Below are 21,340 nucleotides of genomic sequence, written 5' to 3'. Positions count from 1 at the left end.
GAACATTCATCTGCCGTATAAGTGGTTTGGATGACGGCTTACATTGGTCTAAAATGTCATTTCTGAGCTGATCGAAGGTTGTACTGAGCACTGATGATTCGCGTTCGTGGATCGTAGGTGTCAGACAATCTTAAAGGTTAGTAGGTAAGCTTAAGTGTACATTAGATTTTCTTACCAGTTTTTACGTTTCTGTATCCAATGAAAGGGACCAGGGACTTTCCCTTTTTTACGTCACAGAATTGGACACACCTCTAACTATCCCCTTCATTCAGTAAGGGCAAAAACAAAAAACTAACCAACAGTCATTATGCCGTAGAGGGTAGACATGCGTGAATTCTAGAATTCTGCCTAAATCTAAAAGTCTCCGACCATTAGTAGCTGTTTCAGTGAAGCTGGACAATGGATTTGCAAGAGAGTATTAAAGGTATATGTTACTAAAAGTTCGCCTTTGCAAAATACTAGAAAATACGTAATTGCAATGTACGCTTACAACGCATTAACTCAAATCTGCTCAAAGGTTTCGATTTAATTATGGGCTCGAGCGCACTGTCGTCCACGATTGTTCAGGTTTTCTGTTATTGTCCGAAATTTAAATGCATTTGTGAGGTTTCAGTATTTCCAATAACACGTTGGGATATCCTTGATCCGGTATTTTGAGCATCGACGACGAGTAATGTATGTTTCGTTGAACTCCATTTTGCGCAGTTTAGAATGATGCAATTGCATCGAGAAACTATACGAATCATTTTCATTAAAAGTGTGGCAAATAAGTTTATTGATGCATCAGTATAACAAACTATTTAGTTGCAGGAAAGTAAATCACTGTACCTTTATACATGAGCTTTTTTTTAACTTTCCTTTTACACGACGAGTTCGAGGTACATTTACGACTAGCGAGATTTGTTTAACTAATCATCTAAGAAACATGCAATTATTTACAACGAAGAAAGCATACAACGTGAGTCTAATTTGTTTTGGATAAGATGCTTGTTTCTAAGAGACTACTAATGTAGCTATTGTATTAATCTTTGTACGAATTTAGTTCGGCATATGCATGACATTGTAACTCTTTTGAAACCAAGCCGTGCGCGATCCACATGCACATCCACAACAAAGCCTGCCATGCTACATGGTAATAGTCTGTGTTGCAGACGCAATTTAGCCTCAGTAAGTGAGCACTGATTTACGTGTATCCTTTTTTTTTTGCATGGGACCCCCGATGGACTTGACAAATTACTGGGAGAGGATTTCAAATTTCCTATCATCTTAATTGGCAAATTGACCATGGCATTTTGAACTGGCAAATCATGGTGCGTACTGAAATCCAGGAACACAGGTGGAGGCCCAGTACAAGGGTTTCGGTGCTGTTTCACAGAAGGACTTAACCAGAGTTTGTGGTACAGGCTCTACGGTAGAAGCATGACTTGGTTTCAAATGCCATGCTACCGCCCGTGCTACAAAAAAGTCAAATTTAATCCAATCAATTAGATTGGCTATACATGTACATATAATTGCAGGTAGTCATTGTAACTACATGTATATTGTAACCAATTTGTTACATCAAGTCCTTTTATGTTTTTCTGATGTACAAATGTATTAGATCAAAATAATTTTTTGATTGAAATAATGACTTATAAAAAGACATTTCTTAAGACATAAAACGTTAAAAAGGAACGATAAAATCTGAAGTTTTGTAGTAGTCATGATTCCAGTATCAAGGAAAAATGTTTTTGGTCATGCAAATTACAGCATTTACGTGTAAAGCAATGTGGCGCGAAAATTAACATACATGTAACATGGTGCAAAGATTATGAAAATACTTTTGCACAAATAGAGTCTATGACCTGTGTGATGCAGGCTATGTAGGTTACACAAGCGGACATTTACACAATCGTGTAAATGTAGCATTTTTGCCAAACATTACAAGAATGTGCATGGGACGATCCCTCAGCACCTGCTGAAACGTTTCAATGTGCTTAAGAAATGCAGGAACAAATTTGACTGTTTAGTGTACGAATTGCTTTTCAGAAGAACATTACAGACAACTCAACATGCAAATTATCAGACTTTATTCTTGCAAAAGTATTTTCATAATCTTCACACCCTGTTATCTTAATTTCATGCCACCTCGCTTTAAATGCTGTAATTTGTATGATCAAAAACATTTTTCCCTGATAATGGAGTCATGACTAATCGGAAACGTCGGATTTATCATTCGTTTTACCGTTTTATGAAATAATAACATTGTCCAAAATTGTCGGGTCATTACTCGGTGAAATTGAGAATTTACAGTAAGACACCAGTGTACAATGCACCTGCGTTCTATACATGCATGGTGTACAGCTGTATTTAAGTCAAAGATTCCACTTGTTCGTCTGATAGTGTATCCTTGAGGTTAGACTGAAATTTTACGTCACCACTGTTTGATGTTACAGGTTGTAATATTTTACACTGAGTTACCAGCAATTTAATTTTATACTTTGTTTTAGGATCATGGCCTATTGCTGCTTGTAATTATTTGGAGTCAGGAACATGCAAACTGATAATTCTTGAAACCTGCCGACATAACGTCCAGGAGCTCTTGTGCTCATCACCAGAGGATTCACTCAGTTCTCCACAGTTGCGTTTTCCTGGCCAATTTGTCAGAGTTCAGTATGTCATTGCACTGTGCAATGAAGTCTCTCAAGAATTGCTTGATTGCAGATTGGAGGCTCTTCAAAATTATGTTATGTTTAGGATTGTAAATGTGAGTACAATACATGTAACTAAAGTAATGGTCATACAGTCAAAGCTCTGTTAGCATTACTGTCATAATCAGACAGCTCTACTTACATCCGCCCTCACAGTACCCTGTATTTTAACTCCCATTACAAACTCTGTGTTATTATGCAGCCACAGAAACTCACATGGTTTACAAGTAAGGTTTTAGGTTAGTTTTTAAGCTCCCGTAAGAGGACATCTTAAATGAAATCTGACTCACCTTTGAATTTTGTACTTTAATATACTGATATCAGCTTGATATCGTTGTTACACAATCACAATAAATTTATGTCAGTTTCGGTCTTCTTGTCCGGTTACGCTTCACAGTACGTATCACTTGAATTTTATGCTTGTGGCTAAAATAACACATTGTCAGATCAACAGTATAGCGAAACACTATCAAAAACTTTTTTTGCAAATTTCAATGTTTATTTGTAGTTCAGGACAAGCCCCTGTAAGCAATCATTTAACCCTTATCTCTGAAGTGGCCACTTAACTTGTGTAAAAGAAACATTTTCAGAAGCAACCAGTTCCAGTAACGGACACCTTTTTCACATCCCAAGGGGGTCTGCTTACCAGTCCAGAGCTTCTACCCCACTACTCTATTAAATCTGTTTCTGTCCAAATGCCGTAAATCCTCTATTAAGCCCTCCTCCCAAATAGCCCCCCCCCTTTTCAGGGGAAGAAAGTTAATAAGCATTTGATTCTGATCCTCAGCTGCATGACCTAAAACTTCTTGTACTTGAGCTTTTCCAATTTTTTATTCTAGTTCTTTATGGAGAAATGATACCATTGTCATTTAATTTCTAACATAAATAAGCCCCCTCCCTCCACCACCCTCTCAAATCAGCCCCATAACCCCCCCCCCCTGGGGGGGGGCTTAATAGGTGATTTACGGTAATATTATTTTTTTCTTGGTACGCTTTCTGTTAGACTCTGTATGAATTTTATTACCTGATGCTCAACTTAAGCATTAGTCACTATAGGGTAATATCATTGTTTCCTGGTTACTTGAGCTTTTCCAATTTTTTATTCTAGTTCTTTATGGAGAAATGATACCATTGTCATTTAATTTCTAACATAAATAAGCCCCCTCCCTCCCCCACCCTCTCAAATCAGCCCCATAACCCCCCCCCGGGGGGGGGGCTTAATAGGTGATTTACGGTAATATTATTTTTTTCTTGGTACGCTTTCTGTTAGACTCTGTATGAAATTTATTACCTGATGCTCAACTTTAGCGTAGTCACTAGGGTAAGATTTTTTCACACTCCCCATGCTTCCTACATTGTACATGTTCAGGTGTATCTCTTGTATTGCTAATGGCTTCTAACAAGGGTCTTTTCATGAGTAGGTACGCTTCAATAAGTAATATTACACTTTAGTAAAATCCAACTAGTGGTCTATTATCAATGCTGCGTTCTGATTGGTTGAGCTACTACTGGGCTATATGTTATAGCCCACTAGTAATAAAAAGTGCCCGCTTTGAAAACCAAAACAATGGCGGCTGAATCGCGTTTTGCCAGCTAAAGTTATTTTGTCTCGATATTTTTTATGCATTAGTTGGATTCTACTATTTAAAACAATTATTCCTCTTGCCCTCATGGCCTCTGAGTCAATAGCCCATTCGGCCTTCGGCCTCATGGGCTATTGACTCAGAGCCCATTCAGGCTCGAGGAATAATTGTTAAGTATTATAGGCATTTTTTTAATTTCCTTAGGGAGTGTCTAGTGACCTAACAACAGCTAGGGTTTTTAACTGTATACTGTTTTATGTTACTCCCTTGCTCATTACCATTTGGTAGGACTGTTCCTACATTGTACATAATATTGTTCACTTTCTTGGGAGTTAAAGGCTGAGTGCTCATCTTAACTTATGAAAAATTGAACTGTCATGTATTGGTTTTGCATGATTGTACAGAATAAAAGACGCCGAGATGTAATCATCATTGAAGCAGAAGTGACTACACCTCAGGGTCGCCTGCCTATAGTGCAAACCTCCAAAGTGAGTTGTAGTGGAGATGTACTTCCCTCGCTTGCTGGGACTTTCACATTTCTCCTTCCTGCTGAAATCCCAGGAACCTTCCACATTAACTTCAAGTTCAAATCACTAGGCCAGATTGGCAATTGTGGTTTTGATGAAGTGTTAGTTGATGAAATTAAAACCTTTGTGGTCACCCATTATCAACATAAGAACTTGTCTGATTACTGTGACGGCCACTTTGTGCCTGCAGTGGAGGTGCCCGTGGCTAAGAAACAACTTGCGGGTAAGTGTTTTCATAAAAAAAATATATTGTACTGTTAGTAGCATGTACATGCATAGTATAACAGTACCATTAGGTGATAAATATTAAATTTAAGAGTCATAAATACACTCTGTAATTCTTTTTTTTAAAAAATGGACCCACTGTACAGCTGTCATTTATACAACTTATACAATCTATTCTGTTTTGAGTACATGTATGTGTCAATGGCCAAGGGTCAATCAAATACAGGAGAAGTAATTCAAGAATTTCAATTTCTTTCCACTGCATGATAACAGCCCCGTCAATGGCAAAATGTCATCCAGTTTGTGCAGCACAATATTCTTCAACTTTTATGTATACTGTACTTCATACTTGTGCTTCATACTAATGTTTGGTGGAATACAATGTACAGTACATACATGGTGTATGTAGTAATAATTGATTATAATAATACCCTTTAAGTCACAGTATTTACATACAAATTCTCCAGTTCTCCGTGCATGTACATTGTGTTTAAGAATAGAGAGACTGTGCTATTAAGAAGATCAAAGTATTTTCCCTTTGGTGATTTTTATTAATGTTGTTACTTCTGTCGCCATAACCTTTTCTCTTGGTGATTGTAATTGGTGTTGTAAGGAAAAAATTGACATTGGTCACTCTTTTGACTTACAGCAAGCTTCCATGTATCTTCAAAGTTCTTATATAGTAAAATGTTGGCATAATTAGTTGTATAATTACTTTATAGGTATACTTGGAACACCTGAAGTTCAAAGGATCATCAACTATTTCCAAGTTCTTGTAGAAAATGGTATTGGATAATCACCAATTTACAGTCTTCTTACACTTTATACATGGACCAATATAAATTGTTTACTTAATCAGAATGCTATTTAAGGTGGTCCTCATTAAAAATATGCTAATAGAAAGAGTAAAACCTGTCAAGCTTCCATCACAAGCATTGCACTATAGTTTTATGGGCAAAATTTTTGTTTGCATTCTTAATAATTACTTATTAATCTGGAATTATATTTGACCTTTCCATGTTGTTTTTTTTTCTTGTTTCTTGTCTTATGCAAATTTTTGTTTTTATAATTTTCACAACTCTTATTTGTTAATGCTTTTAGGTGCCTTTGACTGTTTTAAGCGAGATCAGCGTCGTCTTCTTCAACACATGCATGCCAACTGCTATGATGCGCATTTCCAGGATTTGATCCTCGCTATTCAGCTGGAGGTACCCATTACTGACCGTTTGTTGATAAAAAAATGACCTTTACAGATTACATTTCTATCTGTAAACTATTGACAAACTTCTCTGTTACATCAATAGTGATGGTTATTCAGGTTTTTTAAAAAGCCTTTGATGTGACAAATCATGAGCTTTTCCTCAAGAAAGCAATAAATTTATGGAACAGCAGTGTTCTCACCAGGCCGCGGCCTTGCGGGATTCCCGCAAGAAAAACTGAAATGGCGCATTAAAACCAAGAAGATACGCCCGTTAGGTCGCAGGGGCAAGCTACGAGTCAAACGGACTTAAGTAGTTTTAATGGTCAACCTAACACTAAAGCATTCTGTTTGTTTGAATAAATAAAAAACATGATATCAAATGAGTCAAAGTCTTTAATTTTGTTGCCTTTACTTTCATTGGTCCCACGCACGTCCCACTACATCGTAAACTCCTCCTCCGAATCGTAGGGCGCGATCCATTCAACCAAAATTTCCGGAAATTTCGGTCCAAAACTCAATGGATCGGTTCGGTCCAACCGGAAAAGTTTCGGAAAAACAGGTCCACCTTTTGAGGTGGTCCTCTTTTCCCGGTCGGACCGGTCTGAATTTTGGTTGAATGGATCGCGCCCTTAAACACCTCTTCCGCCATAGTGGATCAGGTAGGTACTTCATGTAACAGACAATTTCGAGTGCGGGCTCAGGTTCTTCGTACCGCGTGTTTTTTGTAACTTTGTCCCCCTAATGTTCTTACAGGGCCCCTATTTCTCAGAAGAGGGGGCCCTGGGACTCCCCAAGGCAAAATCCTGGTGAGAACACTGGAACAGTAGAATGGTTTAGGTCACATCTTACGGGCAGGAATAATATGTTTGTGTAAATGGCTATTGCTCCTACAGTCAACAGCCACTACGGGGAGTTCCTCAAGGATCCCTCCTGGAGCCTATTCTTTTCCTTAATTTTGTAAACGACATACCTTTGAGTCTACGTGACCCTACATTTGACTTTAGTAATATTGTTTTTGTTTAAATGTTTGTTTGTTTTCTCTTTACACAGGAAAGCCTTTTGTTGTACCAAATGGGAAATCTTGAAGGGTGTAAGCAATTGAGCGAAGATGTGTGTAACCAAGCAGTAAAGTTCAACTCACCCAACTACAATGTCATGGCTGAAAAGGCCAAAAGTGTTTTGTCCGGTGCTTAAAAACAGGAAAGGAGGTTTACGAAGGCTGAAGAAGTTTTGGAGACCTCTACAGAGGTTGGCAACTAAACACTTCTATTGCACCATGTTAGAAGAGAATTCTTGGATTCTGGATTCGTTCTGCTGGTTCTGGATTCCAGGGACTGCATTCCAGTCTTTTTCAGTGGAACTAGGATTCTGGATTCCAATGTTTAGTGGGATTCCAGATTCCTTGAGCTGTATTCCAGATTCCAACACCAAAAATTCCAAATTCCACAAGTGGAATTTTCCCGGTTGTAGGATCTGGATTCTATTACATGGGGCGACTTCCGAGTAACATTATGAATGGTTATTCTGTTGAAAAGTAACGATCTGGAAATTAATTTGAAAATGTGTTCTTTTGCAGCTGTTAGAGGCAGTTGTTCCCGGAGGAGAGACTGCTATTAACCGCACGTGTGTCGCTGCCCTGTTCTCTGAGAAAGCTGCTGTAGTGGGAATCACCAAACTGGAGGAAAAGAAAATGAAGAAAGCCATGAAAGCTGCTTTAATCCATTATGGGCACCAACGTGATCGGGGTCTGAACACGAATGCGCGTGGTCCAAGGCGATCATTAATCAGATCAATTTTCTATTACCTTCATTCTACTAGAGAAAGGGCCACTAATCTGCAGATCCCAGTATCTGATAAAGTCATGTCAGCGGTGGAAACCTTCATTCCAAATTTCAGCAAAGATTTTCTTAATGACTGCCCCATGAGAGACAAAGCACTGTTTTACAATGCACTGGGAGTCTTGCATGCACAAAAAGGAGAGTATGAGCAAGGTGAGTCACTACTGTTACAGTTAGTTGTCACAATCTACTTACAAAGTAAATAGAATTCGTTACTGGACTTTTTGCATCCCTTTTACCGGCAGTGGAACTAAGACAAGTGAAATTGTTGTGTTCTTTATGTTTTTATGTTTTTTTTAATAAATCGATTCAAGATACTAAGGTTTTCGTTATACCGCAGTTCTGTTCCATATATGTTTGTTTTAACTTTGATCAGGAAGTTGAGAGGTTAGCCCTATAAGAGAACTCCCAAACAGAAATAGAAAATGCCAGATGAAAACATCAAATACAATACAAGTATTCAAAACTCAAGACCTTAATTAAAGCACGGTTCTAGTTTAAAATTTATTAAATAGATAATGATGAAGCTTATTTTTAAAATGATGAAGGCTTTCAGCCTCTACTGTTATTTGATTGTCTAACAATTGATTCTGGTTGTTTATATGTGCCAATGAATGCCATTTTTATTTAATAGGGATCAGAGTTGTAACCAATGCATTCAGAATTGCGCGGGAACTTCGGCTGAGGGAAGATTTTAGTGGCTCACGTGATCCACTGAGGCAGCTGTGTTTTTTTGAGCGGACGTATGTCTTTTGAAGTTCCTGTGGGAAGAATGGCGGGAAACCAGCCTTTCCAAGAACCGCGATATGAAATACTGGAAAGATATCTTGACGAGCTAAGACAAGTTTTAAGATCAAGAGAGTGAAAAGCGGAAGTCACAAGCGAATTTCAAGACAAGTGCTTGTTTGTTTACCTTTTATCGGCGGAAATATTTTTTGCCTACGGCCGACGACCAAACGTTTTACGTTTTCGTTTCAAAAGTGCAGAATGAGCAGGGAATTTTGTCGTCCGTTCACCGGAAGTTGGCCTGAGTATCATTAGTTTTAGGCACCTACCCTGAGGGCTCCTTGTTTGAAATTTTGGTCGCCAACGGGATAATCGTAGGCGCCTCTTTACGTAGTCCCAAGCAGGGCGTAAGAAGCTAGGGCGTTGAAACGAGCGGGGTCGAGCGATCTAGCTGTGATGCAGGGGGTCTGGGTACTACCAAAGAGACGAAACAAGATGGCAGACATTATACTGGACCGTCAGAGAGATTATCTAGCGAACGTTAGCCATTATCCCGTGGCATTCATTTACTGCGAACAATAGCGAAGTAACAAATAATTTTTTTCTCACGTTCGTTTTCTGTTTTGTTCAATTTTTCCCCCGCGAACAAATATTTGTATTGAATATAGTTCCACCTCCGTGACGGGTATTAAAATTTCGTGACTTGGTAAGAAAATGGCATCTCAACTCAGATGATAGCATTGACATCATTTTTAGACTAATATTATCGGTTCTCTACTTCATTTTAATATCAAGTTATGTAATTCATCATCTGCTGTGGCATTTTTTTCTTGCTGCCCAGTTTCAAGGCTAGATTATCTGTTTTCACTGTTAAAGTTTGGATTTGTTGGTGTACATCACTATTCTTCTCTAAACACTTTATTGAGCTATCTCCAATATTGAGAATTACAGTTGAACAGATTATAAAAACTAAAGTCTGGGTAAATTTAAAATATAATAAAATCATCATTTTTTATCTTGTACAAAAACACTACTTCGCAATGACGAAGAAGTGTGTGAAAAAAATATAATTCAATGCCCTTGAAAAACTAACAAATAGGTCACAAGAACACAAATAAGTAGCCCAGCAAATATTTTGGTTTGATAATAACAGCTTTTTGTCATAAAATGGTCACTGAAAACTACCCATGCAAGACATACTAAGGAACTAAAGGTGACATAATTTGTCTTTTTGATATTAACTGAGAGCTTATTGCACCTTAACCAAACATCAATATTTAGTAATCATTATTAAGCACATTCTCTAAGTAGTTGGGATTAGAGTGTGAAAAAAAGATACTCGTGTCGTTAGCAAAAAGTAGAAGCTCAGTTAACTTGGAGGCTTTAGGAAGATCATTTATGTAAAGTATGAAGAATAAGGGGCCTAAGATGGATCCTTGAGGAACTCCACACTTAAAGGTCTGCATTGAGGAACAAGTTTGATTAATTTGGACGAATTGCTGACGGCAAGAAAAGTAGCTTTTTATCCACTGCAGAGCCACATCACGGATACCATAGTGCTCCAGCTTGGTGAATAAGATTTGATGATCAAGAGTGTCAAAAGCTTTGGAGAGATCTAGGAAAACACCTACAGTAGTTTCACGCTGGTCAATTGCCGAAGAGATTCTATTTATCAGATGGATTAGAGCATGGGACGTTGAATAGTTTTTACGAAATCCAAACTGGCAGCGGTATAGTATATTATACTGCTCGGCGAATTCAATCATGCGATTATACATTACTTTTTCAAAAAATTTGGAAAAATTGGACAACAAAGAAATGGGTCAGTAGTTTGTAAAATGACTAGGATCATCTTCTTTGTAAGTAGGAATCACTTTAGCAAATTTTAGTTTATCAGGGAAGATGCCTTTTTGTAAAGACAGATTTATGATGTTGGCCAGTGGGGCAGAAATCAGGTGAAATGAGTGTTTAATTACGCGCATTGAAATATTGTCATAGCCGGGGGCCTTCCCCGAGGCGAACATGCTACAAATGCTTTCCAGTTCACAGGGGTCGGTAGGTTCCAGGGTGATAGGAGGATCATGGGTTAACGTCACCAAGAAAAGAACTAAATGAGGAATTTACGTCGCGTAATGCTCTAGCTAGATTGGGGCCAATATTGGTAAAGTATTTACAGAATTTATCAGCAATTTCCATAGGATCTGTTATCGTTTTACGCTCAGATGCAAATGATGAAGGCAAAGGTAATTTACTTTTACGCTTATTTGTAACCTCATTAAGCAATTTCCAAGTTGTTCTAAGGTCATTTGTGGCACTCTCAAACTTAGTATCATAGTATTTACGTTTTGCGATGCGAATTAAATGGTTCAGTTTGTTTTTGTAGGTTTTATACTTTCGCTCATTGGATAATGAGGGAGATCTGGTGAATTTTTTGTATAATCTGTTTTTCTTGTTAATAGATTTCAAAAGTCCGGGGGTGATCCAAGGAGAGCTGCAGTTGTTCAGTAGCTTACCTTTAATGACCTTTAAAGGGAAGCAGGCATTGTAGACTCTCGAGTATTCATCTATAAAATTATTGTAAGCCATACTGGGATCTTCATCGAGAAATGAGGCCCAGTTTGTGTTTGAAACGTTTTCGTTGAATTTACGCAAATTTTCGTCAGTAATCTTGCGTATGAATACTTTATTTTCTCCATCGCGCGTCAGAGTTTTGCCAGAAAAAATAAGCAAAAACCGGTAAGTGATCGGATAAATCGTTTAGAACAATACCATTTTAAACATTTTGAGAAAGATTATTTGTGAATATATTATCGATTAGGGTTGCAGAATAAGAGGTGAGGCGCGTTGGATTGGAGATGAGAGGAATAAATGCGTGCGAAAATAGAGTGTCGATAAATTCTTGAGTTGGTGTATGATGGTTGTACTGGAGAAGGTCGAGGTTAAAGTCTCCCATAACATAACATTAATTAGGTCTGTTCATAAGTGAGCAGTAATTCTTTTTGACTTTCCATTTCATTCATTAGTTTGTTCATTTCAACACCTTGCCTGGATAAAGTCGATAAACAAAGTAAAAATAAATAAATAACATCTAAAACAGGGCACTTCTTTTCTCTTTACTCGGCGCGCGTGGCGCAACAGACGGTTGGTGTATACGTAGTACAGACATGATTGATCGCACATCATATATATAATTAATTGAACATAACCATAATTTCTTACATGTAGGAGATTATGGGCTCGTCGTGCACTTTACAGGGGCGTAGCCAGGATTTCTAGGAGGGGGGTTCCAAATTGGTTCCAACGAAAACGGTTGTTCTAAAATCCTTACATTACGGGCGTACAAGACTTTGGCGTTACGCTACGCAAACAGAAGACGCCTTGGTTGTGCGAACGTGTTTATCACTTCCTCGATTTTTATGTCTCGGTGGTAATCGATGTTCATCAACGCCAGTTCAGACTCTCGAGCTCGCTCGCTTGACATGGTCGACCTCAGGTATGTTTTTAACCTTCTTAGTGTACTGAATGAGCGCTCACATTCAGCTGACGTTATCGGCAACGTGCACAAAATGCGGATCAAGGCGTGGATGTTAGGAAAGAACTGTCGATCGCATGCTGCGAGTGTCTGAACTGCACTGGTGGGAAGGTCGGCATCCTCGGTGCTGCACCACTTTCTCTTCCATCGCAGGAGCTCAACATCAACCACATGAGGAGAAGGGAGGTCGTTCTCATAAAACTCCAGCGCTGCTTCAATGTCAGGATTTCTGTCTCCGACGGCTACCAGCTCAGGAAGAAGATTAAAGAGGCTGGACAAGACAGCATCTTTAGTAGGATTGAAGTATGTTTTCATCTCTGATTGTAGATGGTCTAGAAGGGGAATAGCAACTGCCCTCTTATAGTAATCAGATGGTGTCTGGGCTGGTTCATTGTCGCGATGCTGCTGCTGATTGGTCCGGCGCGGGATGGAAGGCACAAAATCTACATTTGCCTCGGTAGTGACCACCAGATCGAATCCTCCGGGGGGAGGGGGGGGGCAGTTGGGTATTTTTTGGGTGGGTATGTGCCGCCCGGGACTCCAAATTGGCACCCTGTTCTAAAAAAAAGTTCCCCGAAAATTGATACCCCGTTCTAGAATTCGCCCTAAAACTGATACCCCGTTCTAGAAATGGGCCAATTTTTTATACTCCGTTCTAGGGTGCAGCAAATTGCAAAGAGTACAACAGTTTGTTTGTTAACGCATTGAACCGTATTTTTAAAAGCAATCTGTCCTTGAATAATTTCAAATGGCTGCTTACAAAACTGGAGCTTTCGTGCGTTCGAAATATTATACCCCTTTCTAGAAAACGCCTCTGAAATGGATACCCCGTTCTTAATCAGGGGCTTCAAAATCACGACCCCGTTGGGCGGCACATACCCGTATAGGTAATGTATGGGAGTACCCCCCCTCCGGGGTCGAACCACTCGGTCCAGATGTCTTCGATGTTGTCTCGGATGTCCTGGAGATCGTCCTTGACATTATTACTGTTAGTGTACGCCTCGTAGACATCTAGATCTCTCTTCTGAAGTTTTACACTCAGGGGTTTCAGGACGGAAAGGCATTTCATTGCCGTCAACAAGGTGATTAGAAAAGAAAAACTTGAAATGGCGTTCGCAAGTCCACTCGCTTTATTCTTGGTGTCTGTGTTCCAGCTCCATGCTGCGTCTCCATATTCATGATATTGGCCAGCAAATAGACTTTCATTTGCCATTACCTCAAGCGCTCGCATGATCACGAGAAGAGGGCGAAGAAAACCTCGTAAGCTTCGTGTCTCTCCACCCATCGTGTCTTGCACATGTTCTTTAATGTTGTTTTCTTCGCGTCCGTCCCAACTCTGCTCGGTCTCCGAAAATGCAAGTGAAACGCAAATAGATACCACAATGACGTTCACTTTACTTATTGTAAGCATAGAACAAAACGAAGAATTTCAGGAATCGAGAGTCCATTACACTCTTGCTGGGATAAAATCACTGTTAAAAATAGGAGAGGGGGGGTTCCTTGACGCGAGAGGGGGGGTTCCGGAACCCCTGGAACCCTTCCCTGGCTACGCCCCTGTGCAGTGCACATGTAACAATTATTCACTCAAGGTTCTCCTTGTATTTAACAAAATATATGACTGTCTCCGGCGAATATTGTCTTTTAATTCGAAAAAGATTACGTGCTCGATACACGTAGTCACCAATGGCCAAGTAAGCGGAACCGAAAACAGACACCTTTCATGGATCGCGTGACGAGTCTTAAACTGTGACGTGTACAGACGCCTCGAGGGCGTCGGACGGACGAGTGCCCAATCTATCATGTGATCTACTTTTGGAGAAAAATTACCAAAGTAAAGGCGGCGAAATGGCCTTGGACTTGCAATTGATTCGTCTTACAGATGATCACACATTGGAATCTGCCTCTCAAGTGATGTCAGCCTTGCAGTTTGATCGGCGCATACCGAATGGGCGACATTCGTACGTGAAACTGTTAAAAGACCTCGGCTTCCGCAGCAATCAAAATGGAGACGCTTGCAAGCAGTACGTTTTTCAGGGGCAATGCATGATACTAGGCGACGCAAGAGTCGGCAAAACTAGTTTTAAAAATTCTCTTATGGGAAGACCGTTCAATACTGAAGAAACACGAACAAAGGGAGTGGATATTAGCCTGGTTGACCATAGTTGGAAAAACTTAGATTCCGATAAAGGCCTCAGATTTGGAAGTTTTCATCAATATGGGCAAACGTCTCATTGTGCGGGTGCATTGTATGGACCTGGTGGAATCGAATATACTTTTAATCAACAAGTAACAAATGTCACGTCCTTTTTGTACATTCTAATGCGAATAACTTGGGTTATTTCACTTGTATGGCATTTGGGCTTTTCAACGTCGCCTTTCGATAGTCACCGTTTATCGATTATTGCTGTAAATTTGATTCCAGAATTTTTCACTGCCATCGTCCTGCACTTCCAAACTTCTCAACATCCTGGGGGTAGTAAAGTTGCTGTACTGTTTGCCATCCTTCCACGCTTTATAGCAGGCTTGGGCGCCACATTTATCTTTCTTGGGATCCTGCGAGGCAAAGATTGCAATAATCCTAAGCATTCTTTTGCAACACTATTCAGTGCGAGTCTTAGTCAGTTCGTCTGGGTGGCAATGATGTGTAATCGTATTTCTGTAGTCGTGCTGTCTTTTATGGACACATATTTTGGCATGTTCAGCCCTTGGTCAGAAGCGAACAATTCATCATCTCTGCCAGGGCAAGTGGTACTCAACATAAAGTCAGTGCCTTTTTTTCGACGAATTTTTTTCCTCATATTCCCAGTATCCTTAGGAGCTTCTTTCGCTGCATTTCTCATGGTATCAAAGAAGATGTCTACCCTGGAGTATTGTCAAACTCTTCATTTCATTATGATTCCTGTTCTTTTAGTATTTGTACTGAAACTTGCAAGAATCCTTTGTATTTGGGTCACTTACAATAAGTGGACCAGTGTCATTTTGTTTGTGTTCATGATGACCCAACAATCAGCTGTAAACTTAAATTTGTTTGATCTGTATGCTGCAATGATGGCTGCCTGGGCCTGTCACACTTTGTACGTAGATTGGGATAACATGTTATTTCCTTTAAACAAGCCCTGGGCAAGACAGGCTAGTTTAACTTGCATTTTTATAGAAAAAGTAGCGTTAAATTTTCAGAGGTTAAAAAATGCCCTTTGTGGCAAGTTTTCAAGCCTTAAATTGAAACTCCTGGACTTCTCAGGTGATAAAGAGTACTACGCTTATCATCATGTCTTCATGAGAGATCATGCCATCTATTTTGTTGTTTTCAACCTCGCAAACTTTGCAGATAACAACTTTGCAAACACTGAAGCAAAAATCCAAAGAATAAAGTTCTGGTTGGAGTCAATCTGTTGCAAGGTTGCACCCAAGACGCCAATATTTCTTGTGGGAACACACAGAGGACAAATTAACAAAACCTGCCTAAAGACTGTAGACAAACATCTGCAACAACATTTACTGCAATCTTTCAGTAAAGACCTGGTGAAGAACAAGGAAGATAATTTTTGGTATTTTCCCATAGAAAACACTCTGGGAAGGAAAGATAAAGGGATTCAAAACCTTCAAAAGCAAATAATGTCTACAGTTCAAGAACAAAAGACAGTCATAGGCAGGGAAATTCCATACTCATGGATCAAAATTCAAGATGAAATTATTGACCTAAGACATAAAAAAAAAAAAAAGTTTTTAGTGACACTAAAGGAGTTGTCAGTTTCATTTGATGACGTCATTTGCATCAACTGGACCAAGGAAACTTTACAATACTTTCACGAGAAGGGACTTGTAATTTATTGTAATGATAGGGAAGACTCTGAATTGTCAAGCTGTGTTTTGCTAAACCCTGCCATTCTGGTAAACATCATCATTCAGTTGATTACTTCATGTAGTGATAAGGAAATGATTTCACAGCCTGGTTTTTGGGATGACTTGAGAGTACTTCGTGAAACTGGAATGCTCACAGATACTCTGCTCGATAACATTCTGTCCACAGTGGCAGAGGATAGAAAAGCACTCAAAGGTTTCTTGGAGGAATATGACATCATTTGCCCTCTACTCTTTAACGTGACAAACAAGGAAGAAGCACAAGTGACTCACTTTGTTCCTTCACTATTGCCAATGGCTGGGACAGTGAAAACACCAGTGTGGATTGAAGGTCCTGATGACAAGAAGTGCTATGTCGCCTTTCATCGATTTCTGCCAGAGCCCCTCTTCCAACACCTTTTGTCACAGGCACACCGTCTTAGTAAAGCAGAATTCCCTCAGGGTCAGCCACTTGTATGCAAAGACGTTGGCAGGTTTTGGGTGAGACCCAGGCAACCATACAGACTTTTACAGCTTAAGGATGAAGATATGATTGAAGTTACATTTACTGACAGGTTTGTTTCTGATGGAAAGTAGTATTTAGTAGCTAAAGCAGTTTTCTGCACCCTTAATGTACATGTACATGTACTGTAGGCTTGATTTCTGTGGCTTTCTTGGGTCTGATCAACTTCCTCCCCAAGAAGAGACTTGATGAGGGAGGAGGTGGATTCATTTCCTGAACTGCGGCTGGTAATCCAGCCTAAATGTACTGTACTGATATGAACAGTGATAATCTACACCATGTTCAACAAAACCATCCCAAATTCATTAAATAGTCAGTAAATGGTCTTAAAAAAATGCAGCAGAAAGTTTTGAAACTGTACTTGGACAAGCTTAATACTGATAGCCACCAGCAATATTCGTGGCTGGACTCTTAAGCAAATATTATCGATAAAACCTCTGTGGAGACAACAACTCTGCCACATAATTGTTTCTATAGATGAGATCTTAGTGCAAACGGAACTAACCAGAAAGAGCAAAATCAAATTAGTTCTACTGTATTCGGTAAACAGCTTAGCTACTAAAGAACTTTACTACTTTTTTTACTACAGCAGCTGGTGTAGTTACCGTAAATCCTCTATTAAGGCCCCCCCTCTCAAATAAGCCACCCCTCTCTAATAAGCCCCCCCTTTTCAGAGGAGGAAAGTTAATAAGCCCCCCCTCTCTATTAAGCCCCCCCCCCCCCCTCCCCCTCCTCCAATCCTTATTCTTCACAAAAAAATTAACGATTAACGTGGACTGATCAGTTGTGGTTTATTCATAAAAATTACCAAAGAACATGAGGTCGAAAGCACATTTTTGAAGAAAAAGAATTTTGTTTTTGTTACTTTTAGGCTCGCACAAGTGAATTAAAATACTTTTGACGGTGACTTTAATTGTACAATGCGTAAGTCTACTCTGTCTCATACCACGGTATTTTTGCTACAGGTGATGCGTTTCGCTAAATTAAATAAGCCCCCCCTCTCTATTAAGCCCCCCCTCAAAAGTGCTTGAAAAAAATAAGCCCCCTGGGGGGCTTAATAGAGGATTTACGGTAATTCAATTTACGTGAACTGCATTTAAGTTATTAACTAACCATCTTTTCATGAATTTAAATTAACAGCGAAGGTCAAGGCATGGCACCCTCACAAGTATTGGTCTACATATTCAGCATGGTCTGGGGGATCTGCAAGCGACACTTTCCTTATGTCAAGTTTCACTGTGGTCCATTGTGCCCTTCCGACAGGTGCCCTGGATACCAAGGGGATTCTATATCTCACCCTGGGCTGCAGCAAGTGTATTCTCGGCGTCACGTGTATAACGTGTTGCCTGCACGCCAAGAAAATACTATTTCTTCATTTTACTGTGCAAACGAGAACTTTGAAGAACAAATGAAGGAATGGGTAGTGCACTAGATAGGGGTCATTATTTTGGTGTTGTAGTAGTCCTTTAATATATATTTTTTATATACGATTTGGGTCAGTTATGTGACAATGGCACTTCAAGATCCATTGTATTCAGTAGTGAGAAAGAGTCCCCTGTTAGCAATGATACAACAGTACAGGATAACATTGGCAAAGTGATTCAAGACAACAACAGAATGTACTGTCTAATTGTACAATTCATGTAACTAGGCCTTGTATCAAGGTCTTACTGTGTTTCCTTGAATATAGCCATCTCTCGATTAATCGCCTCCTTTGAGTAAGTGTCCCCCTTTGATGGATATTTTTAAAATAAAAATGCTCGCCATGAATAATTGCCCCCCCCCCCCTCACCCCTGTAGGTTACCCCCTAGGGATATCTATAGCGGTAAACCTGGAGGATGAATCTAAAGTGGAGTCTGATCCAACAAAGCTGATCAGTGACGATTCAAGCTCTGAGGAAATATAGTACTATAGATTACAGTGTAGCTTGTGATCAAAAGCAATCCTGCTGAAAGACTTTATTCTCAATGTCATGAAAAGCATTGAGTTTAAATTGAAGATCCCCAAACGTATCTCATAGGCAAATGGGAGGGCTGTCTCTCCAATTAATATTAAATGTAATGGACACTTTGAAAATCTTCAAGAAAACATGAGGACAAAACAAAACAAATCTTGAAAAGTAAAAAATTAAAGGTACTGTTGATTTACATTACAATTAGTGTTTGTACCTAAAATGAGGTGCAACAGTGCAAAATGGTCTCACAAGTTTCAGGGTTGTCAAAAAGTTTTCTCTTTTAATAAATAATTGTGTCCAATGTCATTCAAAACTGGGAAAAATGGTACTTACTTTTTGTTAGATCCTGTGGTAGAAGGAGATGAAAGTAGCCTGATAAGGGTGGCTAACTAGCTGCCGGTTTTGGCCAGCTACCGGCCCTTATTGACAGTCCTGAACTTGCAAGCTCTTTTTGTTTTTCAAAAATTGTACAGTACCTTCTCTTCTCCTGCATCAGCAAGTGCTTTTGTTTTTCAAAAAGACCCATCTTACACTGAGCAAATTCAGCCTCAGTTTTATCAATGAATGATCTATCATAATATTATATAGTTTCCAGAGCACTTGCTACACAAAATGTAATCACTGGTAAACCAGCTTTCAAGGATAAGTGGGGGGTTATTAAAGTATTTGTAAGTGGGCCATTCCACATGAGAACAGAAAAAAAAGACCATTTTTGAAGTACATATTCTTGGACTTTAAGTGCATAGCAAAAATACACAAGGACTGAAGTTTCAGAAAACATCAGGACTGAGTGCAGATTCCTGTTTGCAATACAGAGGGGGAGGGGGATATAAAGTACTCTGTATATTTGATTAAACACCATGGCGTTTATTATACATTTTGAGCCTTTCCGTTGCAGTGTTTATTCAAGGGCGGCGTTTTTTTTGGTAGGGCAGTGTCAAATTGAGTAAAAATAGTAAGCAACTACTCATAAAAGACTCATATTTAAGTAATACACTGTTGCATACCTTATTTCCTAAAGGTAACACTACCAAGTACTTCTATTTTATAATTATTTCAGCACTACAGTGTGTATGTTGTGGTTCAATTTTATCCTTGGTTTAAAGTTTATTTCTCTTTATTTTAAACACATTATCATACAAATGTACATTACCATACCTCAAAACAAAGGGAAATAAAATTTAAAATGTGGTAAATGTAATTTAGGCAAAGTTGACCTCGAAGCAATGGTGGTCAGCGCTTTTCCCAGCTACGCTGGGGGTGGCCCAATGCCTCTAGCAGGGGCAGTTGCTTGCTTGCAGTTATTCGCAAAGTGTTGTCGTAATAGCTTGTTGCTTGCTTGCCATTTTGTGCTATGTTTTTCCCATCCCTCCCTTCCCCTTCAGTCAGGGCCAGTTAAGTGTGGTTTGGCAAGTATTCCACTGATTCGTTCAGTGTGACAGTACCTGGAGGGGGCCCCCCACAGGGTTTCCATGGATACCTCCTCCTCATGCTAAAGCATTGCCCTGCTCCACCAACTTTGTAGGCACCAAGGATAAAATTGAATCACAACACATAATTATGTTAATTAGCCCTACATGACTATTTGCCTCTACCTGCACTTGCAGAATTCACAAAAAATTTTACCTTGAAGAATGTTTAGCATTAAGGGCATTATCATAAAGACAAAAGGATTACAAAATTTGATGCCAGTTTAGAATAAAGGTGTATGAATGCACTACTCTTTTAACCATAATTCAAACAACTGAGCATAATACTAAGATCAAAATAAAAGTGACATTAAAAATGAATGTCTTGTTTATTTAAGTTCTCTTTATAAAAACTTTATCAAAAACCAAAGCATTTTTAAAGTTACATTATTTTAAAGAAACGGGTAGCTGCCAAAACTATTGAAGTAGATGTTATGTAACATCCATAAAGTTTAAAGAAATTTTAATGCAGAGCGAATTGAAGCCTTTTTTGAAACGCCACAAAACAAATTTGCAGAGTACTGCATTTACAGTAACCTGCTCACATTGTATGTTGAATGGTTTATGATCCAGACCAGAAGTATGCTTCTGACCAGACCCATATTAGAAGGATTTATAGGGAGTCATCTGAGCATAATAGCGCTCGAATGTATATCTAATCCCGCTAATTTTCACAGACACTTTTTTTCATCTTGCTCTTTATGAATATGACAACAAATCCCAAAATACCCCACATTCATAGTTTTGTGACAGCATTACTTCTCTCGTCTGTATACATGTAATTAGTGAGATACAATCATTACGTTTACAAACACATGCACAGTCATGTACATGTACTTTGTTCCCACCAAATGACCAGGGGTCATTGAACTAAATTCTTTGAAAAAACATGAGTCGTAATTCGTGAGTTTTAAATTTCACAATTTGAAAGAAAAGTAGAAGTGGAGTGTATAAAAATGCTCAGCAAAGGGGAAAAAAGGTGGAGGCCGCGGCGTGAAAAAAACAGGGAAGGACAGAAAGATAAAAGTAGAGACTGTTGTGTTACTGTTACAGTATTAGCCCAAAACTACTTCAAAATTTTGCTTTCTGTGCATGCCAATTTTATGCCTCAAAACTTCAGGAAATCATATTTCGCACCTCGAACAGAAGGCCAGAAAGTGATCAACTTTATACAAAGAACAGTGGGGAGTTTAGGTTTTTTATAGCCAGACAGTGGCCAGAAAATGGCTGG

General features: G+C 39.2%; 2 protein-coding genes and 1 pseudogene across 2 annotated transcripts; 2 read left to right on the top strand and 1 right to left on the bottom strand.

The window, feature by feature from the left end:
* The first annotated feature begins 191 nt into the window (after window positions 1–191).
* Window positions 192–9,776, top strand: LOC140933169 (uncharacterized; annotated as a pseudogene).
* A 2,372-nt stretch (window positions 9,777–12,148) lies between these two features.
* On the bottom strand, window positions 12,149–12,637 carry LOC140933168 (52 kDa repressor of the inhibitor of the protein kinase-like). Its single transcript, XM_073382684.1, has one exon. It carries the CDS (start codon window positions 12,635–12,637, stop codon window positions 12,149–12,151), a length of 489 nt encoding a protein of 162 aa, XP_073238785.1.
* A 1,472-nt stretch (window positions 12,638–14,109) lies between these two features.
* Window positions 14,110–20,383, top strand: LOC140935235 (uncharacterized). Its single transcript, XM_073384777.1, has 2 exons — window positions 14,110–16,737; window positions 17,826–20,383. Exons 1-2 carry the CDS (start codon window positions 14,168–14,170, stop codon window positions 18,115–18,117), a joined length of 2,862 nt encoding a protein of 953 aa, XP_073240878.1. The 5' UTR covers window positions 14,110–14,167; the 3' UTR covers window positions 18,118–20,383.
* The last annotated feature ends 957 nt before the right edge of the window (window positions 20,384–21,340 follow it).

Source organism: Porites lutea, chromosome 4, assembly GCF_958299795.1.
Source record: "Porites lutea chromosome 4, jaPorLute2.1, whole genome shotgun sequence".
NCBI classification, from domain to species: Eukaryota; Metazoa; Cnidaria; class Anthozoa; order Scleractinia; family Poritidae; genus Porites; species Porites lutea.
Note: the sequence above shows the minus strand (reverse complement) of the source record. Positions and strands in the feature narration are given on the sequence as shown.